The 14,805-nt window shown below is 50.3% G+C and overlaps 1 protein-coding gene across 1 annotated transcript in view; it reads left to right on the top strand.

Annotated features, from left to right (window-relative positions):
* SYCP2 (synaptonemal complex protein 2) overlaps window positions 1-14,805 on the top strand; it is a 3,993,018-nt gene that overhangs the window by 2,596,826 nt on the left and 1,381,387 nt on the right. Inside the window, exon 34 of the mRNA XM_086932653.1 lies at window positions 11,012-11,192. Within this exon, the coding sequence (XP_086788779.1) occupies window positions 11,012-11,192 (181 nt within the window). The remainder of the gene's footprint in view (window positions 1-11,011; window positions 11,193-14,805) is intronic.

Here is a 14,805-nt window from a genome sequence, read left to right as displayed (position 1 = left end):
TCCACTGGAGCCGAAGGCGCCGCACCCAGCTCCATACCCGCCGGTCACTAGGCTGAACGCAACGCCGGAGATCAGCGCCTTCCTCATGGCCAGGAGGAATTGCTCCCCTCCGACGGGCACTACAGACGTGCCTCCGGGCCCAGTTGGTCCGTCTGGGTGCCCTAGCGGGTCGGTGGCTCCGGCGCCATCGGGTGCATCGGCCCCGGCGCCGCAGGGCCCTACTGGATATGGGTCCAGATCCGGGTCGCCACTGGTCGACCTTACGACCCCTCCCCCGGCGCCGACCCCCAGGGTGTCGCCTTCGACAACGTCCCCGGTACCCCCTTCGGTCCGGATCCGGCGTCAGACGCCGCATTCGACGCCGGGAGAAAAGCAATTCTTCTATGATCCAGCCCCTTCCTTTGGACCTGACTATCAGGAGATAGGGGGCGTGAAGGATTGGGAGGGGTCCGAGGGCACTCTGGCACGGGAGTGGCAGTCGTATCAGGACTGGGCAGTTGAGCTAGGGGAGGCCAGTGGTCTAGACACTTCGCCCGACACTGGATTTGTCTCCCCTCCTACCGTGGCTACGGAGGAGGGGGCTGCTTACAGCGTGGTGTTGACGAAGGCAGCCAAGTTCTTGGCTCTTGAGCTCCCCTTTGCTGCCGTGAGGACTAACCTCCTCACCGAGGTCCTCAAACCGCAGGCATGCTCTTCGGAGCCTCTACTGCCCTTTAATGAGGCCCTTACTGACGTTCTGTTGGACACCTGGTCCAAGGCTGCTACAGACCCCCCTGTAGATCGGAACGTGGCCAGACGCCACCGCCCGGCCCTGGGCAACCCTAGCTTCCTGTCCACCCACCCCACCCTGAGAGCCTGGTTATCCAGGCCTCTAACTCCCAGACCTCATTCCCGACTGCCCCTCCTGATCAGGAATCCAAAAGGTATGACCAGTTTGGTAAAAAGCTGTTCTCCTCACTTAGTTTGGGGTTGCGGTCGGTCAACACCGCTTGCCTTTTGTGCCGTTACACCCACTCTCTGTGGGACAAGGTTGCGGACGTGCTGCCAGACTGCCCGGAGGAGACCCGGGCAAAAGTCACTCAAGCCCTTGCGGAAGGGCGAGATGCAGCGCGGTACTCTATTCGATGTGGGCTGGATACCACGGTCTCGCTAGGCAGGGCGATTTCCACGACGGTGGCGGTTCGCCGCCACGCCTGGCTGAGGTCCGCCAACTTCTCGGCTGATGTCCAGAACACACTCATGGACATGCCGTTTGATGGCCGTCTCCTCTTTGGCGAGAAGGCAGACAGTGCGCTTGAGCACTTCAAGGAATCCAGGGCTACGGCCAAGTCCTTGGGCCTGTCAGGCCAGCGCCAGCAAACTTCTGCCTTTCGCTCCTTTTGTGGCCAAGGAAGGGGCGCCCCCTCATGTACAGCCAGCCACGAGCCACAGACTAACATCCAGCGCGGCGGCGGACGTGGTGACCGCCGTGGCTATGCCAGGGGACAGCGGCGAGGCCAGGCCACATCCACCCCCGCAGCATCCCCCTCAAAGCCTTCCTAGTCCGAGCTTTCAGGCCCATTTGACGCCAGTGGGGGGCAGGGTGCGCCATCATCTCCTCCACTGGCGCACCATCACATCGGACAGGTGGGTGCTCCAAACTGACTACTCCCTCCACTTCAAGGCGACCCCTCCAGCCATGCCACTGCAGTACCACCGCGTGTTGGGGGATCACTTGCAACTTCTGCAAGAGGAAGTTACGGCCCTCTTGGCCAAGGGGGCCATCGAACGCATTCCTGGGCCAGAAGTAGGGTGTGGTTGTTACTCCCACTACTTTCGAGAAGGGCAAAGGGGGCCTGTGCCCTATCTTGGACCTGCTGAACGTCAACTGCTTCCTCCGGAAGGAGAAGTTCAAGATGCTGACTTTGGCTCAGGTCCTAGCTGCCCTGGACCCTGTAGACGTTATGGTAGCATTGGACTTGCAGGACGCATATTTTCACATCCCCGTCATCTGGCCCACCGGCGTTACCTGCGGTTCACGGTAGGCCACGAGCACTTTCAGTTTACCGCGCTCCCCTTCGGCCATACCAGCGCCCCTCGGGTGTTCTCGAAAGTGATGGCAGTGGTCACAGCTCATGTGCGCAGATTAGGGGTGTCGGTCTTCCCCTATCTCGATGACTGGTTGTTGAAGGCGGGCTCGCCCCAGACAGTCGTCAGCCACCTCCAGACTACGGCCGATCTTCTGCACCTGCTGGGGTTCTCTATCAATGTGCCGAAGTCACACCTGTGTCCCTCTCAGAAGCTCTTCTTCATCGGAGCGGTTCTGGATTCGGTGCAGTTTCCGGTTTATCCTCCCGAACAGCGGGTTCGGGATATTCAGGCTCTGAGTCCGATCTTTCAGCCTTTATCCCGAGTTTTGGTCAGTTTGACGCTGTGGCTCCTGGAGCTGATGGCCTCCTGCATCCCTCTGGTGCATCACAGCAGGTGGCGGATGTGGGCTCTGCATTGGGACCTGAAGTTTCAGTGGGCCCAGCATCAGGGCAACCAGCCCGACCACGTCCTGATCTCGGAGGGCACTGTGAGACAGTTGCAGTGGTGGCTCACGGACCGCGATTGGGTCAGCAGCAGATCCCTCTCCCTACCCACAACCGGAGCACATAGTTGTGACGGATGCGTCCCTCCTAGGTTGGGGGGGCACATAGGAGAGGCGGAGATCAGAGGCCTCTGGTCTCCGGCAGAGTCCCGGCTCCACATCAACCTTCTGGAACTGCGGGCGATCCGGCTTGCACTGAAAGCCTTCCTTCCCTCTGTCCGGGGATGTGTAGTGCAGGTGTTCACGGACAACACCACCGCCATGTGGTACTGCAACAAACAGGGTGGGGTGGGGTCGAGGACCATTCGTCAGGAGGCTCTGTCACCCTGGTGGTTCAACACCTGGCAGGTTCCCTGAGTGCCAGGGCGGACGAACTCAGCCATCGGTGCATGATGGATCACGAATGGCGTCTGAACTCGGACGTGGCGCAAGGTCTCTTTCAGCAGTGGGGAGAGCCTTGGTTAGATCTATTTGCCACAGAAGAGAACGCGCAATGTCATCAGTTCTGCGCGTTGGAATTTCCAAGGCGGCACTCGCTAAGGTGACGCTTTTCGTCGCGAGTGGAGCTGCGGTGTGTTGTACGCCTTTCCGCCTGTACCACTTCTGCCCAGAGTGGTGAAGAAGATCAGGCGTGACCGGGCCAAAGTCATCCTTGTGGCTCCGGACTGGGCGCGAAGATACTGGTATCCCGAGCTTCTCAGCATGTCAGTCGATCCCCTGATTCGTCTGCCTCTTCAGGAGGACCTTCTGTCGCAGCAGCAGGGGACGGTCCTCCACCCGAACCTGTCCAGTCTCCACCTCCATGCATGGAGATTGAGCCGCGACAGTTGAGGCCATTTGACTTGCCTCCTGAAGTCTGTGATGTCATTCTGGCAGCCAGGCGTCCCTCCAAAAAATCGGTATACGCCTGCAGGTAGAACAAATTTGTGGCATGGTGCACAGCAAAGGCTGTGGATCCCCTTTCTGCCCCGTTTTCAGAGGTTCTCCTCTTCTTTCTCTTGCCCAGCAGGGCTCTGCTCTGAGCACTATCAAAGGCTACCTCTCTGCCATTTCAGCCTTCTTAAGGCTTCCTGTTCAGCCTTCTCTTTTCAAGTCCCCTGTTGTAAATAGATTCTTGAAGGGCATCACTCATATGTTTCCTCCTGTTCCTTTCGTGATGCCTCAGTGGGACTTGAACCTTGTTCTGACTTATTTGATGTGTGCTCTTTCGAGCCACTTCACAATTGCCCACAATTGCCCTCTTCGTCTTTTAACTCTTAAGACTGCATTCCTGGTTGTCATCACCTCTGCCAGGAGAGTGAGTGAGCTCCAGGCGGCTACTACTGCCCTGGGTCGGGGAGTCCCCTTGCAGGACATCTGTCGAGCTGCTACGTGGCCCTCGCTGCACACGTTCGCCAGACACTACTGCCTTGGCAGCCAAGTCCCCAGAGATGGCTTTTTCGGCCGTTCTGTTCTCCAGGACTGTCTAGTCTGATCTTGGTTCGCAGACTCACCACCGGGGTTGGTATTGCTGGGGTATCTATTCTAAGGAAAAGAATCTAACACTAACCTGTTACTTACCTTCGCTAACGATATATCTGTAAGAAACAGTAGTTAGTGTTAGATTCCTAACTGTCCCACCCATCCTCCCCGTTCTGCGAACCAATATCTAGGGTTAAGGTTCTTCCATTTGAGGACCCTAGTTTAATGGCTCTTTTTATCATGGCTCTGCGTTTCTGGAGCGGAAAAGGTGTGCATAAGAACTGACAGCATGCAAGGGCGGCGTCTAAGTACTCTGACGACGTCATCCCGGCACCAACGATGCCGACGACTGACGCGGAGCCACAGACGACGCCTACCGACGCGCAGGGGTACTGCTACGCAAAACTTTCCGGATCCAGTCTGACGCCTGGGGATATTCTAAGGTAAGGAATCTTACATTAACTACTGTTTCTTACAGATATATCGTTACCGAAGATAAGTAACTTGTGCGACGAGATCTCATGGTTTATGTACATGGCTTCCTGATGAAGGCGTACAGCCGAAACTCGCGTATTATATAGAATTTCCAGAACTATGCCAGAAAAGGAAAGAATGTCCTCTACATAAAATGAAATGATAATTTGTATATTTTTAGATCAATATTTATTTGCTTGAAATATTTTCATATGCAAAGATGTGTACTGTTGACACTGTGGGAAAAATTTCATAGAGTAGTGTTTGGATTCATGATAGGAAATATAACCATTTCATGTAATTAAGGTGTGTAAATACAGTGCATTATTGATTGTAGAGGACACAAAAACCCTTTCATCTACATTAGTGAGCAGAATTGGCAGAGTGCAGAGGGGGCAGTTTATCAGTAGAGTGGGCATTGTGTCTGCGAAAGGACAGGAGCATAGATCTGACAATGAACTGAAAGCTTTGTCTAATGTTAAAATGGATATACTTGCTTACATTTCAGTAGTGGCCTGTAATGGTTCTTGATTTATAGTAAAAAAAATGGTGTCATGTGTTTTGACCTAGCCCAACAACTCTCTGAATCTGGCTCACTTAGCTGATGGGAGCCGGTTTTGTGCGGTTTGCTGCAGTAGGGGAGAGAGACCTGAGACAGTGAGTTGGTGTTGGAGGAAGGATGGGCATGAGGCTCTTGGGACTTCTGCAACTGGTCTGTCCATCGGATCATCAAGATGAAAAGGCAGAACAAACTGTTTATTCTGCGCAGCACAAATGCAAATGGGAGGGAAAAAAACATGCACAGATGTCCTTGCAGGATTATGGTGAATGCCATGGCCATTTTGAATGAGGGAACATCCTTACTGAGAAGCTCTATTCGCCAATATGATTAGCCTTTCAATAAAAAAACACAGTCCACACTGCAATTGATGCACACAGTAAGCAAGTCATGAAGTTTCAGCAATATTATTAGCCTATAGAATGACAGCATGTCAGAGAAGTCCTCCCATTGCAAAGTGCCACATAATTATGTATTTTTAAGTGACCAAACTTCCCTCAGGAGCCAACGGGAGAATGACGAGCACTATTTCTGGATGGCAGCACACACCCGCTGACAGATAAAAAACTGTACTCTAGGTAACTAACATATGGGAGTAGTCAAAGCCCTCCTCTAAGCTTTGCTTCTTAAAGGTCTTTAGCTCACTCTTGCAGGTTCTTTTTGACCTCTGCGTACTCCCTTTGTCACAGGTTTTCCATCTTTATCTTCCCCCTTTCATGTTTTTCTCTTTTGTTCTGGACCAAAGTCTAATGAGGAGTAATGAGGCAGAACACGAAAAAGGAGAGCAAGAGAGTTCTAATTGAAAACACCAGCTCAAAGTGAGCACTGTCACTAAGCCTAATATTTGAGACCTGTATATAAGGGCAGCCTCACCCATTAATATTTTGCGACATCCCATTGTGTAAACTAAAATTGTACCTTCAGCCGACAATGGATCAGGAGCATTTTTCTGGACTTGCAGTAATAAATATTTGACAAGCAAACATTCCTGCTACAAAATGAATCAGTGAATTGGCAAAAGCGGTGTTGTTTAGAGATAACTTTGTGAAAACTTGTCATACGTGCTATGGATTTAAATTTGCACAAGCTATTTTTTAAGGTGTTAATGCACTCAACCTGCTTATTAAAGAGAACTATGAGTAGACTAGAAACTGTGTAAAAACTTCAAAAACATGTTTGTTATAATACCAGGTTTGTATAATATGTTTAAAGTGCAGAGAGGCCCTCCTCCACCCGCAGGCTCCTTCCTGTGTCTCATTCCTGGTGGTCTAGTGGAAGAGCACCCTGCTATTCTGCTACTCCCCCAGTTCTGTGTACTTTGCGCCCATTTTCTCTTTGTGCTCATTCTGTCTGGCTCGTTTTCTTTTTACACCCTCTGCCTTGCTCTTATCCTTTCTTGCTCTTTCTGGTTTTGGCTTTTCACTTTTGCCTCTTGTCTCTTTTGCTCCTTTTCTCATTTGCCTCTTTTCTCTTTTGCCCCTTTTGGCTCTTTTTTGTCCCTCTTCCCACGCTCCCTGACGCTGCTGCCCCTGCAGCCCCTCCCCCCTGCATGTTGCTCCCACCTCCCAGCTGATCGCCCTCCCCTAACCCTTACTTAATGGTGGCCGTTGTGCGCCCGCACAGCGATCACACACAGTAGGCACACCAAAGACAAGCCCATCTGCGCCCATCCGCAACTTGACGGTGACCAGCACCAGGGATCCTGGTCGCCCACCATTACGACCACAGAACCCTCCACGCTCTCAACCCCAGACGCAGCAACAACTGCCAGCTCTTGACGCTGAGCAACACCCACGGCCTGATCTCCTGCCGACACTGCTGCTACACCTTCACTCACCTCCGGAACTCAGCAGTTAACCCAGCCCACCGGATGCCAGTGCATACAAACCACTGAACTGCATCCCCCTCAATGTGCACTCCCTGCACATACACACCATAGAAATCTCGGACCTCCTCAACACTCACAGGCCCAACATCGCCTTCCTCACAGAGACCTGGACCAACTCCAGCTCCGCACCTGACATCGCAACCGCCATCCCTGACGAATACAAGATCTTGAGAAAAGACTGCCCTAGCCGCCCAGGAGGAGGTCTTGCCATCTTCTACAAAAGCTCCCTTCACATGATGACCACGGACTCGAAAGACGCCTCGCCTCCCCCATGGAACACATCCACTTCCAGATCCAGTTCAACCCCAGAACGACGCTGTGCAGAACCCTCGTCTACAGACCGCCTGCCCCCCTGCGCTCCATTCACCAACGTCATCGCTGACCTCATCGCACTCCAAGCATTCACCTCCACAGACTACATACTACTTGGAGACCTAAACTTCCACCTGGAGAACCACGACGACCCCAACACCACCACCCTCCTAGAGAACCTCACCAACATAGGGCTGAAGCTACTTGTCTCTGCCCCCACACACACAGCAGGACAGACACTGGACCCCTTCTTTGCAGGAGGAAACAGCATCTTCTTCAGCCACACCATGAAACTGCTCTGGAATAACCACTACTGCAACCATTTCTCTTTCAAAAAACTCACCCCACACAAGCACACGTGCCGCCTCCCACTCAGAATGTGGAACAAAGTCTCCGGAAAACACTTCCCCTCTGCTCTCACCTGCACTCTACCCCCAACTAAGACAGACTCCAACACCGTGGCAAGCAACCTCCACCAGTGGATCGCCAGCTGCACCAACACACTTCCACCCTCCAAAAGACTACAAGACAACACAAAAAGAAAGCAAACTGGTTCACTGCGGCACTCCAAGAATCCAAACGCTCCTGCCGACGACTGGAAAAGACGTGGAGAAACAGCAAAACTCTGGGGACATGCACCGCCTACAAAAGAGCCACCGCAGCACACCAACAACTCATCGAATCCACAAAGAAGAACTTCCTCCAAGACAGAATCCTCTCCAATGCCCACAACTCCAAGTAACTCTTCCCCATCTTCCAGGAATTTGCCAAACCCAACAGCAAAACATCAGACGTTCCTCCATCCCAAGACCTCTGCTACAGACTCCCCTCCTACTTTCACCTCAAGATCAAGACGCTCTACAAAAACTTCGACAACCAAGACTCTGCACCGCAAGAACCCCCACCTCCAGCGACGCCACCCAACAGACCCTAGTTACTTGGACCCCACTCATGACAAAAGACACCCTACAGACCATGAAGAGCGTCCACTCTGGAGCACCTTCAGACCTCTGCCCACCACACACCTTCCACAGGGCCACCACACCCATCGCACCCAAGCTACGCCGTACCATCAACTGCACCCTCGAGCCGCCACATTTCCCGACACCTGGAAGCGTGCCAAAGTCAACATCCTCCCAAAGAATCCCTCTGCTGACCCAACGGACCTCAAGAACTTCAAGCCCATCTTCCTGCTTCCTTTCGCAGCCACGGTCATCGAAAAAGCTATCAACACCCAGCTAGCGTACTTCATCAAAGCCAACAACATCCTAGACACCTCCCAATATGGATTCCGAAGCAACCACAGCACTAAGAACGTCCTCCTCGCCTCCACAGATGACATATGCGCCCTCCTCGACCAAGGCCAAATGGCAGTCCTCATACTCCTGGACCTATCAGCAGCCTTCAACACTGTCTCCCACTGCACACAGGCCACCAGACTCCACAACACCAGCATCCAAGGAAAGGCCCTAGACTGGATATGCTCGTTCCTCATGGGCAAAACACAGAAAATAAGACTCCTGACCTTCCTCTCAGAACCGACAGAGAACAGATGTGGTGTACCCCAAGGATTCTCCCTCAGCCCCACCCTCTTCAATGTCTATATGACCCCCCTCGCAACCATCGTCAGATACCATGGGCTCAACATTGTCCCTTACGCCGATGATACCCGGCTCATCCTCTCCCTCACCACGGAACCCGACATCACCAAGCACAACTTCCAAGAAGGGATGAAAGCCCTCGCAACCTAGATGAAGAACAGCTGTCTGAAACTCAACTCAATGAAAACAGAAGTCCTCATCTTCAGCTCCCCCGGAGCTGGTGGCCCCCGGCCCTCGGAAACCCACCCACACCGACAGACCATGTACATAACCTCTGCATCATACTGAACTCATCGCTCACTAGGAATCGCCAGATCAATGCCGTCTTCTCTGCATGCTTAAACACCCTCTGCATAGTATGCAAAACATTCAAATGGATACCCTCCGACTCCAGGAAAACTGTCACTCACGCCCTCATTACCAGCGGACTGGACTACGACAATACCCTCTACACCGGAATCGACAAAAAACTCCTCCGCAAACTCTTGACCATCCAGAACGCTGCCACCAGACTAATCTTCTATATCCTACAGCACAACCACATCACCAAACACCTCCACCGGTTCCCAGTCGAAAGAATAACTTTCAAGCGGCTCACGCACTCCTACCAGGCCCTCCGCAACATCGGACCACAATACCTCAACAACCGCCTCTCCTTCCATGCCCCCAAGAGAAGCCTCCGCTCACCGTTTCACACTTCAACAGGAAGAGAGCAGGTAGAAGGAAGGTCCTTCTCCTACCTCGCAGCTAAGACCTAGGACGATGTCCCCCTGTCACCTCTGGCGTAGTCCGACCCTTCACCAATTCAGAAAGGACCTCAAGACTTGGCTCTTCAAATGACCCCAACGGAGCTGCAACCCCCCCCCCCCCGTCCCCCCCCTCCCCTCACCAGCGCCTTGAGACCCTAACGGGTGAGTAGTGCGCTTTACAAACCCCTGATTTATTGATTGATTGACAGTTTGTCACTTCTTTTTCTAATATTGGCTATGAGTATACCTCCAACCCCATTTCTGGAAATGCTTGTCCTGACTCATTGCTGCAAGTGTTAGCCCCCCCCCCCCACCCCCACCAACTCCCCAAAGTTCGGGTCCAGTTGCGCCCCTTCCATGACACAACACCAGTGTTAATGGACGTCCCTTATAGACAGTGCCTAAAGCCTGATGAACGATAGTAGTGAATGCCTGAAATGGGCCATTCAAAATCCCCTTTCTGTATTTCTATTTGTGTGTTTTGTGGAATGTGGTGTATGTTGTTCGATGGCAATAGTTTGTATCGCACAACAAAAGATGTCTGTTGGCAAGAACTGAAAAGGCGGAGTCGGTATAGGCAGGAGCAGTGTCACTCAGATGTTTAGTGCAATGTAGTGGGTTAGTGGTCTAAAGATGCTCTTAATCTTAAAACAGTTCACCTTAAATGAGGGGCTGTGCACAGCAAATGCTTCAAGGTGAAAACAATTCCAGCCACCTGTTACAGCTTCACCTTGATTCTTACATGTAGTGCGCATCCATTATTTATTCTGTTGGCTTCTAGTTTTTGAATAATTTGCACTTATTTATCGGCGTCCTTTGCTATTTACACTGGAAAGATATTTACTCCAGGCCCTCGTTCCTCCAAATAGGGCGATTTCAATCAATTTTAATGGTGCTGCTTCTTTTGTATATTTTACGGTTTGACGCATGTAACACAACTTCCCTATAATTCGTTATGTGGGAGGTTATTTCTGGTAGCTTGCTTGTGTGCGCGTTCGTGTGGCTCAAAACGACGTAAAGCATTGCGTCGATCTATTTACCGTTCAAAGAGCCGTACAAAAGAGTGCCCGCCAGACAAGCGACAGCACACGTTTTAGTACACAAGACTCATGGTGCTGAATGAGACAAATAACGCCAAAGTCACTTTTGAACAGTTGCGCCACACTGCGTGAGTTTCAATGATTCTAGATATTAACATAAATACAATAGATTCTTGTATACGTTATTGGGGTTATCTTTGTTTTGAGAATTTTCTTAATTTATATGCTACTATGTGTGTACTATCTTGCTTGCATGTGCCAAAACCAATTCTAAAGTTAGACCAATACTACATAATTTAAATCAATTGTGAGTAAACTCTAAACTGTGTTATATACGCTTGATATTTAACTGCAGCATCACAATGTTGTGGAAAAGCTGAGCCAAACTAGGAAAAATCTTGATAAACCGGCAGCTGAACATTCAAATAAGAAACTGAAAGGGAGACCAAACCAACCTACTACAACAAGAACCAGGAAAACAACAGATGTGCCTATTCCCTCACCTATGAGGCCAGCCTCGGTGGAAAAGATGAGGAGTATGTAAGAATTTACAATTTGTTTTTTAGTTTTTTTTCTGTACTGACAGCAATTGAGTTGGAAAGCCAAATTATATACTTTTTGGTGGCTATTACCGATTGTATTGTGACACCGTGAACAAGTTGTTCATACACGGGTGTGTGACAGAATAGTGTTATTTAAGCTGAAACTATTTATAACACACACCATATAGGCTTTGGTATAGTCCTGTGACTAGAACGGCATACATTTTCAGCCTAAAAGCAATATGCAAATACATGCTATCCCATCACAATAAATAAGAGTACACCGTATCTGTGTATCCGTATACTGCATACTATGGGTTGCCTTAGCATGCGGTGCTGTAGGTCTCTGGCTTTAGCGTGTGGTGCTGTTGATATTCTTGTCAGTGCAAAGTGTTACTAAAAAGATCTGTGTAGTCTGCCTCTGCTGGTTGTAAGGTGATACATGGTTAATTTACTGGTAATTGAACAATCACTGGATAGCGTGCTCCCAAAAAAATGTATCACAAATAAAAAAGGCCCCAATAAACAACCCTGGTTTAATTCAGACCTAAGGTCCCTTAAACAGAAATGCAAATGGGAGGAGAGGCAGTGGCGAAAACATTTCGACGAGGAGAAGAAAAATAAATACAGATCTACTATAAAGAAATATAAATCTGCGTTCAACATAGCCAAATCTACCTTTTATGCAGAAAAAATTGAAAATTCTGCTAATGCCCCTAGAGAGATGTTCAAGATAATTAAAACTCTGTTAAAAGTCCCAGACCCGCCATCATCAGCACTATCCCCCAAGGAATCTGGTGTTCGCTGCAATAAACTAGCAAGCTTTTTTGCCACAAAAATCCAAAATATCCTTCTCTCTCTTCCCCCCCTATCTATGGCTGAACTAATCCCCTCTCCGGTAGGTGATATTGATTTTACTCCGCCTCACCTCTCATTTTTCTCTCCACTCAGTGCAGAACTTTTACCCCCTCTCTTTAACTCCATAAAGAGCGGTTCCCCGCTCGATCCTGCCCCTATGACCATTTTAAACCTGGCTCTGCCCCACGTCAGCAAGCACATTATCAACTTAGTTAACACCTCGCTGGAGTCAGGTATAGTACCGCAAGACTGGAAGTTGGCCATGGTCAGGGCCCTGTTGAAAAAACCAAATCTCGACCCTGACGATTTTTCCAACTACCGCCCCATTTCCCTTCTCCCTGGCATCAGTAAGCTTACCGAAAAATGGGTGAATAAACAGCTGGCATTTTATTTGGAGAGCCATGATTTGCTACACCCTACTCAAACAGGATTCCGGAGAGGACAGGGAACCGAGACAGCACTGTTGAGGGTGGTTGAGGATTCCAGGAGGATTTTGGACGCAGGTGGCAGCGCGGCCATTATCCTCCTGGACCTCAGCGCCGCCTTCGACACGGTTAACCACCGTGTCCTTCTATCCCGCCTTGAAAGGATTGGAATCACGGGCAAGGCCCTTATGTGGCTCGAGTCTTTTCTTAGCAACAGAGTTTTTAAGGTTTTCTCAGAGAACAGCTGCTCCCTTCCAGTGCCATTACAGTGTGGGGTACCACAGGGTTCTTCCCTTAGCCCCACACTGTTTAATGTGTACATGGCGCCTCTGGCAGAGGGGTTGGCCCCCTTTGGAATCCAGTTAGTAAGTTATGCTGATGACACTCAGCTAGTTGTCTCCTTAAATCAGGTGGAACCCCTTCCGATCAACCTTTGCAGCTGCCTGGAGGCGGTTGCGAAATGGATGGATGCGTCCCATCTGAAGTTGAATGGGGGGAAAACTGAGCTGATGCTACTAGGAAAAAAGCCACATTTAATAATTCCACACTGTGGCCCTCCTGCATGGGGCTTGGGCCTATTCCAAAGTCCGAGATAAAAAGCCTCGGCTTCTGGCTGGATATGGAGTTGTCTTTTAAAACCCAGGCAAGAAAGACAGTGGCCACCTGCTTTGGCCTGTTGAAGACAATTCGTAAAATCCTCCCTCAGCTACCCGAAGCAGCCAAGAAAACCATAGTCCAGTCCCTTATTCTATCTAGGCTGGACTATGGAAATGCGCTCTACCTAGGAGCCCCCGCTTCGGTTACTCGGCAACTCCAGACTGCCCAAAACTCCACAGCGAGGTTACGTACGGGTACCAGCCACCATACATCAGCTGCACCTTCGCTGAGGACCTTGCATTGGCTTCCAATAAGGGAGCGGGTTCACTTCAAAACCCTTTGTCTGGTCCATAAAACTCTTTATGGGAAGGGCCCTCCCATTCTAAATGACATGATCAGGCCATATAAACCACCCAGGAATCTTCGCTCAAACCAGCAAAACCTTCTAATAATTCCCAGGATCAACAGGGCCCGCACAGGGGGCCGCCTCTTTTTGCAAAATGCGGCTAAATTATGGAATGCTCTCCCTCCACCTCTCCGTCAAGAGCCTAACTTACTCGCATTTCGCAAAAAGCTAAAAACTGTACTGTTCCCTAAGATCTAGATACGTTAGGCCTCTGCACTTTCTGATATCTATTTTCCTCTGGTTAGTACTAAGCGCTGGGATGCTTCCGAGTAGCCATGCGCTATAGAAGAACCTTTACAATTACAATTACAATTACAATTCCATTACTCGGAGTCAGTTTTCCTCTTTTCAGCCATTACTATGAGGAATCCTACACCGGAGTCCGAAAGTTTTTTGCCCCTTAGGAATACATGGTAGATCAACAAGGGCTATGGCAGCATCAAGGACAGTGTTCCATTGCTCTTCTTAATGGACCTATACAGAGCAGCCACATGGCATCTCCCTAAACTTTTATAAAGCCCTGTAGGCTTTCAGGCAGATACTGCTAGCCGTGGGTCCTAGCTGTGTGACTATCCCCAGATACATGACTGGATCTGGAGATAGTTTCTCAGCAATATCCTCACAGGGGGTTCCGTCCCATCTAGTAAATGTCGTCTGGGCCACTAGAAACCCCCCACCTTCACACATCAACCATCAACATCTGTTCCTTTTTTTAAAAAGCCTTTTGACGTGGATCTGGGGCTTGCTCCCTTGAATTCAGTCACCTGACAGAATAGCTTTCCTAATATTTGTTTTTGAGTGTGCAAGGGACAAGTCAACGGAAGAGTCTAAACTCTACAACAATTGCCGCAAACAGATATTACTGACTGACCCTCAGGAGGGATGCCACGTGTTTGGGCTCCTTACATGACTCAGAGTAATGCAGCGAATGAGCTCACATGAGTCCTAAGGCCATCAGAGACTGTGAGGCCAAACCATACTGAGCACTGCGGAAAGGCACAGTCAACGTCCAGGATTCGGATGCATTCTCGCATTTCCAAGAGAGGTCACCATCCCACTCCGAATCCTCAAGTGAGTTCAAGAAGCAATAACACAAGAAATCTGAAAGAAACAAGTTAGTTATAGAATCCTTACCTTAGAATATCCCCAGGCGTCAGACTGGATCCCGAAAGTTTTCGTCAGCAGTACCCTTGCAACGTCGATAGGCGTCGTCTGTGGCTCCGCGTCCGTCGCCAGCGTCCTGATCGCCAGGATTACGTCGTCGGAGTACTTAGACGCCGCCCTCGCGCGCTGACCTCAGTTCTTCTTTTTTCCGCGCCAG

Source organism: Lissotriton vulgaris, chromosome 7 (genome assembly GCF_964263255.1).
Source record: "Lissotriton vulgaris chromosome 7, aLisVul1.2, whole genome shotgun sequence".
NCBI classification, from domain to species: Eukaryota; Metazoa; Chordata; class Amphibia; order Caudata; family Salamandridae; genus Lissotriton; species Lissotriton vulgaris.
This window is presented reverse-complemented; position numbering and strand designations above follow the sequence as displayed.